Source organism: Canis aureus, chromosome 27, assembly GCF_053574225.1.
Source record: "Canis aureus isolate CA01 chromosome 27, VMU_Caureus_v.1.0, whole genome shotgun sequence".
NCBI lineage: Eukaryota > Metazoa > Chordata > Mammalia > Carnivora > Canidae > Canis > Canis aureus.
Window position 1 is genome coordinate 4418167 of NC_135637.1, and position 8666 is coordinate 4426832.

The 8666-nt window shown below is 41.6% G+C and overlaps 1 protein-coding gene across 3 annotated transcripts in view; it reads right to left on the reverse strand.

The window, feature by feature from the left end:
- Positions 1–8666, reverse strand: part of SFSWAP (splicing factor SWAP) — a 69933-nt gene that overhangs the window by 59539 nt on the left and 1728 nt on the right. For 2 of the 3 annotated variants that reach the window (XM_077875199.1, XM_077875198.1), the window contains exons 2-4: positions 7368–7537; positions 6656–6787; positions 2482–2567 (exon numbers count right to left, since the gene is read on the reverse strand). In XM_077875199.1, coding sequence (XP_077731325.1) covers positions 2482–2567; positions 6656–6787; positions 7368–7537 — 388 coding nt within the window. The remainder of the gene's footprint in view (positions 1–2481; positions 2568–6655; positions 6788–7367; positions 7538–8666) is intronic. The other variant, XM_077875200.1, reaches the window with a different exon arrangement.

Here is an 8666-nt window from a genome sequence, read left to right on the forward strand (position 1 = left end):
GTGTATGTAGAACTCAGGAGGTGACCAAGACGGGCATCCAGGTGCCTGAGAAGAGAACAGATGGCTGAAAATACAATGCTGGGACAAATGATGCCAGGCTACACAGGGAGGACAGGTCCTTACTTCTTGTGAAACAAGAAAACATACACAGAATTACTGTGAAAAGCTAAAACAAAGCTGTGAGGTTACTTGAAGGGTCCAGTGGGATATGGAGTCAGGAGAGCTGCTGGGGTCTTATCGAGGAGGACGGCACCAGCGGTGCCCCATCTCTAGCACCTGCCAACATCCTCCCCGAGTGCCATGATTTCTAACTACTCTGTACTCTTCACACAAACCCCACAGACCTGTAATCACCAGGCTCTAAGCCAAAAGCCTAGTTTAAACATCAAGAATTCCCTAAGGTGCCTGCTTTCTTTACCGAGTGAGGGCAACCCCTGCACATGGAGGCAGCAATCCCCCCTCTACCTACAAGCCAGCAATTTCAGCATCTAATCACCAACATGAAAGTCCTCAGGCAAGCACCCCTGTGTTCTATACCCCCACCATAACAGACATCGCTCTGTCAATCATAGACAAGGAACTGCTGCCCCCAAGCTCTGACAACAGCACAAAGGAAAGAAGCCTGCACACCAGCGCCCCAACAGGCATTCAGACAGTTTCCACATAATCAGACAATTTCCTACTCAAGAGGCCGCTCTGTAATAGTATCACAAGAAACTCTTTAACATTAAGAAAGCAAATTACTATTTTGCTCTCCAATGGTTAGTGACTATTTTTAGCTCCGGCAGACCATTAAACACTCTAGTGATTCTCTGGCTGAGAATACACAGCCATTAAATATTTTAATAGAAAGTAAACAATGCAATAAAGTCTATTATACTTCCATGTTTTTATCTGCATAAAAGTTTAAAAATAATTTTCACATAAAAATAGATAAGATTCTATATAGTTAACCTTAAATAAAAACTTTTAACATTAAATATAGGTAAGGGAGCAACCCGATTTTTTTTTAAGATTTTATTTATTTATAGAGACAGAGAGAGAGGCAGAGACACAGGCAGAGGGAGAAGCAGGCATCATACAGAGAGCCTGACGTGGGACTCAATCCAGGGTCTCCAGGATCACGCTCTGGGCTGTAGGCGGTGCTAAACCGCTGCGCCACCGCCACCGGGGCTGCCCCGAGCAACCCGATTTTAATGGGTCTCTCATGTAGACTAAATAGCGCGCGCATTCCAGAACAAGTAGGAATATAACTCTGAACAACACACTGAAAGTATATTAGCACAAGTCTTAGAATATCAAATGCTCAGATGCCACCCTCAGATTTAACTGAATGCTAGAAATGGGGAAGCATATATAAGCAGTAAATAATTTCCAGCAATACCCAGACATTCTTAAGTGTACTTGCACAAAGAGAAAGTGAAGGAAGGAGAGGTGTGAGGGTATAAATGCAAACAGGGTGGAGGCTCTTTCCACGAGTGCCTCCCCGCCCCCCCCCCCCCCCCGCCCAATCCGTGGCCCTGGAAATTCAGTTAGGAAGACACCACAGGTGAACCACACCAAGGGCCAACATCTCCCCCTGCCTGAGTGTGCATGTGCAACACAAATACTCTACTTGTCCCCAAGAAACATGCAAACATTCCATGAAGCACGGGGACTCTGAAGGCTTAATGGCCCAGCCACAGGCGTGAGCTTTGGCCTGCCACCCACAGAGCCACTGTCTTCCCTTCTTCTGGCCTGTGAAAGGAGGATGGTCCTAGCAGCTATCATATGGGGACTGTGGGCATTACATGACACTGGAGATACAGAGCAGCTAGTGCAGTGGGGGAGTGTAGGAGACAGCCCCCCCCCCCCCCCCCCCAGAACTCAGCCTCAACCTCACGCAGCTCAAGTACTGGTGCAAGGGGAGCATGAACCACTCAGCTATGCTAGGCTCTAGTGGCAGAGCACTCAGGCCAAGAGGAGTCGCATCCAGGTTTTCACAGAGTGCTGGGTGGCCTGGACATGCTGCTGGACCTTAATCACAAGGACCAGGAAGTCCCGGTGAAAGACTACCAAGGAAACCTAAGGTTAAGACACTTAATGTAGGTGCCCACAAAAGCCACCCTGGCAAAACCAGGACAAAGCAATTGCCCTGAAAGCCATGCTGCCTTGATCAAGACTGTTTGTATGCCTAAATGTGGCTAACAGTGTCCTCACTGCTAACTTGGATTCAGTTTCTCCATGCTGCTAAACGTGGGCACTCAACCCTATGATCTCCGAGAGCCATATCCTTGAGTCACCGATGCTCTGGTCTACCGATTCTGCTGGAATTCCTCCCATAAGAGGAAAATAGTGGGTGAGGTGTGGTTTTGTCCCCACAAATCATCTGAGAGCATTACGAACTTGCAAAGCTGTCATAGCTACGACTGGGCTCTTGCACAAGTAGAGCCCCAACCCAGTGATAACGACAGCAATACCGTGAACAGGAAGCATACATACCAGCTCCACGTCAGGCGGCACATTCAGCCCCAAAGGGGCAATGAAAGGCTCTTCGTTTTCCTCTAGGTTTTCAGCCTCATTTTTTTCTGTATAAAAAGAAAAGATAAAACTTCATAACAATGAGCAGGAATGAAGGCAGCCACCCATAGTGAGCAACAACGGAGGGACAGCAGCAAGTGGCATTACCTGGTTCTTCACCTTCCCATCATTACAAACACTTTCCCATCTTTTCTTCTACTCTAGCACATGCCAGGTGAGTGATTTTACCACCTGCCGCCAAAAAGGAGACCTGGCAGTGGGCGTCTCCCTACAATGTGCCCTGCTAGCAGGCACTTAGACCATGGTGAGCAGTGCCCAGCCCCCAGCTCTTTGATCTGCATGTATGTTTAACCTGCACAAAGACCCTCTCAAGCTGTTTCTGCAGGATCGCCAGCGGGGAGGCACAGCTCGGGTGCTCAATCCCCAGATGGTGGGCTAATTTCACCATTAAGTTGTCAGGTCCTTAAGTATATCTGCCAGGACTCCTCCATTCATACAAACTACACCTCCCTACCACAAATAATCAGACGTTTCTTTCCCATTTCCATTTATAAACACTTCATTCCACACACGCCTTGTCTGCTGGCTGTTAGACAGGACCTGCACATCACCTTGCAATCACGCAGGTCATTATCTACTTACAAGGACATAGTAAAATGTACAAAAAAACTAGCATTTCAAGATCTACTTAAGTTTTTCTGTTAAAAAAATGACATTAAGTAAACATTAAATCATCAAATGTTTCCACCAAGTATGTAGTTTCCTGATGAACAATTTTCAAGGTTCCTACCAAACCTAATTCTTGCACGAAGCCAGAAGGAATTCTAAGCAAGTTTCACTGTACCTGAAAACCTGGGTATTCTCATCTGATGAGATACAGGCAGATTATATATTACTGCTAAGTAACAATTACTCAACCCTGCCCCACCTGTTTCTGCTTATGCACCCTTACTCTCCCCTAAGAACCAGGGATCCAGTAGGGCCTAACAGCTTCCTGTGATCAGCAGCCCCAATGTCCAGCTCCAGTGACCAAATGCCAAGGTGTGACTAGAGGACACCAGAGACATCAGTTTACAATACATCAAGTAGCAACTTCGAATTTCAGTCTCTTTGGGCGTGGGGCCAAACGTGTATGTATGAAAGTACGACTTTACTGTATCTCCCTAAAATGATAGAATGATGGCAATTTTTCTCTTAAACAGCCTTTCTGTAATGTGACGCTGCTCATGAAGTAGAGGCGCCTAAATCAAGAGCTGTTTGGAACAGGTGGGTTATACACAGCTGCTCCATCCTTACACACACCTTAATTTACAGAAAAGATGCTGTTAGTGGCACAGAACGAAATACAACCACTGCAATTCATATAAATTCAAATTTTCTTTTTTCATAAAAAAGGTACTTAATAATGATAAAAAGAATCAAGAGACTCTAACATACAAAAGGAAGAGGGGGTGATTCACAGATGCAGGGGTACCATACTGCCTGCTTGAAATACAAAGCTTAAAATGTACAAACATGCCAAGACAGTAGAGTAACTTTGAAAATTAAGGAATACTTAGACCTGTTGATGGCCCTGGAAAACAAAAAAACCTTTTTTTTTTTTTTTTTAAAGTAATGCAACACTGAAGTAAAACTTTATTGTTAGTGTACTAGGCACCAAACTGACTTCTAAGACTAAGCATGTGTGTACATGTGTTTTACACATATACGTGGCATTTCATCGAAGTTTGCATAAACTGTTATGAGCCAAGACATAGTTTCACATGGGCCCAACTTTTATTAAAAAAAAAAAAAAAAAATTAATCAGCAGGGCACCTGGGTGGCTCAGTCAGTTGAATGTCCTGCTCTTCTTTTCAGCTCAGGTCAGAGTCCTGGGATCCACCCCCACTTTGGGATTCCACACTCAGCAGGGAGTCTGCTTCAGATCCTCCCTCTCCTCCTGCCCCTTCCCTTGCTCATGTTTTTTTCTCTCTCAAATAAATAAATCTTCAAAAAAAAATTTATCAGCATATAAAGCCAAATACTGAGAATGTGATTATAGGAAGAGAAAAGTTACAAAACAATAAAGAGAACTTTATGGTAAAGAGAAAGCATAGTAAAACTTCAAAGAGAAACTAAGTCACATTGAAATTCTTAAAGTGCAGTAATTATGACAAAGTTTAATTACACTGAGACACTGTGACACATGTAACAAGTTGGCAACTTTCTGGACAATGGACAAGGCCAGACGGTAAGCATCTCTGGCCACAATGCCTTTGGGCCAACTATTCAATTCTGCTGTTGAGCCACAAAGGCTGCACAGACACTGTGTGAACAAATGAGTGTGGCTGTGCATCTGTGAAACTTCATTTACAAAAACCTGCTGGTTGGGCCTACAGTGGTAGTCTGCTGATCCCTTATCTTAACATTCTTAAGAAACTAATACTAAGATTTTCCCAAAGATTATCACTCTATCTTGCAAAAGACATCTGGCCTTTAAAAATTTCAATGATTCACGTACAAAGTTCTAGTATGTATTCCTTCCTTCTGATCAAAAATACTACATATTTAAAACAGACATAATGGGGGAATCCCTGGGTGGCTCAGCGGTTTAGCGCCTGCCTTCCGCGCAGGGCATGGTCCTGGAGTCTTGGGATCGAGTCCCACATCGGGCTCCCTGCATGGAGCCTGCTTCTCCCTCTGCCTGTGTCTCTGCTTCTCTCTCTCTCTCTCTCTCTGTCTCTCATGAATAAATAAATAAAATCTTTAAAAAAATAAAAAAATAAAAAAAATAAAATAAAACAGACATAATGTACGTGGTTGTTTAGACAACAGACTCTAAACTATCCAGAACCCTAACATGGGTGACTCACTGTGGATAAAGGAAGGAGTGCTTACTGGCTGGACCTGCAAGAACATCTCCACTGAGTCCTAACTTCTGAAGGTGTGAAATGCCTTAATGAGGCTTTAACTGAACATAGTTCCAATGACATTTGAGAAGTCTTTTCACAAGTTCCTGGGACAGAGCTTCACAGCAGGGATGTCTGCCCACGACCTAAGGAGCAGGAGGAGGGGAAGGACAACAAGGAAGCCCCTGCCAAGACTGTCCTACATCCTGTCAAGGTGACACCTGCCCAGTCTGCAACTTAAGGAGAAACCAATTAAGTCCCAAATAACGGAGTGTTAGCTCTAAAATGAAATCCCTGTATGTGTGACTTTAGTTTAATATTTTAAACATCTGAATAGTTTCTAAAGTTCTCTTTCCCTTTAATATTTTTATTTAAGTTAGCTCCACACCCAACGTACAGCTACAACCCATGACCCTGAGATCAAGACTGAGATCACATGACTATGTGCTCTACCAATTGAGCCAACCAGGTGCCCCATAAAGTTCTCCTTCCCCTTAAACAGAATGCCTGAGTGTAGTGCTCTAGCCTTGAAGTTTTTGGTTCGTGTTATCATTATTGATAGTTAATGTCTGATCATTATGCAAGGTTATAATAATGGTGCTCTCAGAGCTTACCAAAGTGACTAAGAATATTCGTTCCTGCACTACACAGATACTTTGGGAGCACTACTTTTTTTTTCCACATTCAAGGTTTCTAGAGTCGATCCAGAGAAGAATTTAAAATCTTCAATTTTATATAAATATTACCGTACGACACGGTGCATGTCACGGCTCCTACAAAGCCTAAGTGGGACGACGTCTTGTGCTCTTCTGTTGAGCAGCAGGTGACCCCAAAGGCGTCCTTCTACTGAGCCCTGTCTTTATTTTAGTTGTGGAGAGGATGTGAAGAATCAGGTTCACACGAGGGTAGTTAACACCTATCTTCTCAATGCCCCAAGAACAAATTACCATAGACATCAATGCACATATTACCAGCTAAGAAACAAAGAACCCACAGTAATTTCCAGTTATCCAAGTTAAAGAGAAATAAATGAAAGGCAGATAACAGCCTGCATTCAATTTCCACCTCCACAAACACTTTGTTTTCTAATATCCAGCTTTGTTCTACCCTAAGGAGTATTGCTAATGCTCTGTGTACAGCAACATTACAATTACTTAATGTCCACACTTATAATCTGAAGATGCCACTGTTATGTATGCAGTATACCTCCAACAGTATGTCACTGTTGGGCAGCTTTCCTCCCTTACCTCTCTGTTTAGAAGGCTCCTCCTCCTCTGTTGGTTCCGAGGGGTCATAATAATCACTACCATAAGTGAATCCCACTGCATTATAGCTCCCATCCTCTGCCAGTGCTTCGCTCAATCGCTTGTATTCTTCCTCTTGAATAAAAATGAGAATTTTATTAACAGAAATGGAAATTAACTGAGAAAATTTTATATATTTCTAAAGTTGTAGCTATCAGTAAAGCATACAACACACTTTTCTCAACCTCTTTTTGAGGCAAAAATGTTTTTTAAAAATTCACACCTCACATCTATTAATATGTACTTTTGCCAGTACATGTTTACCACAGATAGCAGAATACACGTCTTTTGTGGAAAATTTCTTCCTGCTGAGAAATTTGGGGATTAAGAACTGTATTAAAGATTGTTAAGGCAAAGACAAGAACATCAATTTTAGTTTATACGATACTGTTAAAGAAGAACAGTTAAAGAGTTTGGTTTTTGTTTTTTCAAATCCCAGTCTGCCCTCAAAAGCTGGGAAAATTCTTTGTGGCTCTATATATAAACTATCCTGAGGTCCTCTCAGAACGCAAAGACTCCTGTTTTTCCAATCCACTGGGTACTGTCAAGATAATATCAGAAAGAGTGAGTATAAAAAAATGAATGGGAGTAAATTTTAAATACTTAAAAAATTTTAAAAAGTTTGTTGCTTAAGTAAGTTTTTCTTGAGCAGTACCTTGCCTTGCCTCCTCCTCAAGCAAGTCCGTATGCAAGGCTAAATACCTCTCTTCATCACACAGGGCATCTATTCGTGCCTCCTCTTCAGAGAGCTGGTAATCTCGGTTCCATGTGGAATACTCAGCATCGTACTCAGAAAGGTCATGCAGGTGACCGCGCCCATCATATCTGTAATATGAACACACTGGTCAAAGGAAAGAAGTTAACATCTAGGTTGGTTTGTGTGTGATGTTTTATATACATACTTACCGATTAAAATAAAGAAATAAAAATATTAAAACAAACATAAAAAATCTTCTCAGATTTATATTTAATTTGGCTAGTCATATCTCACCTACTTTTAATCTCAAGTTATCTTAACAAAGTCTAAATTCCTTTGTATAATATGATAAAACTTATCATTAAAGGTAAACAATCCTTTAATAGCATAAATGGTGCCCACTTCACTGGCAGTGCTTACCGTTTATGGTTTGGTCAACCATTCAATGCCATTTGCAAAAAAATAAAAAATAAAAAAAAATTTCTGAAAAGTCAAATATCATAGCTTACATTCACACAAACCGAATACATAAATACCTATCCGTAAGAACCCAACGGTCGAAATTTCCTCGCTTCTTTCTGCTAGTCCCGAACTCTCAGGAGAGATCTTCACCAAAGAAACTTGCGTCCATTGGAGGTAAAATCTTGGCTAGGCTCGCCCCCTAGCCACTTGGCTGAGGAAATAAGTGCTGGGTTATGTGATAGAGAGACACACATACAAAGGAACAGTGACATATACATGCAGTTTAAGGAGGTTCACTGGAAACAGAGCAAAACTATTAGAAGGTGCAGTATAAATATCTTCTTCTAAACTTTATACCCCCAGAAATAACATATGTTAAGACACATCCATGTTTACTTGCATGGACCAATAGGCACTTTAGCCAAATTAGGAATAAGAAGAGCACTTTTTGTTATGCTTTTGACACAAAGATTCAGTGAAGCTGCTGTCAATGTGCAGTATCAAATAGTAAATGAGTGAGTTAGAAACACTCAGACTTTAAGGCTGTGAAAACAAAAACAAACACAGACAAACAAAAGTCTGCCTGATTTTTTTTAATGCTGACTTTTGTAATGACGCTGAAAAAGTAACTAAAAAAAAAAAAGACATTAAAAGAAAAAAGGCCAAAATTCCAGAGTAGCCAAGTTATTGCACTTTATTAAATTTCAAAATTATTTCTACTTTGATGTAAACCTCCTTAACTTACAAATGTAGATCATTATTTGAAAATATTGTACATGTACATGTGTAGCGTTT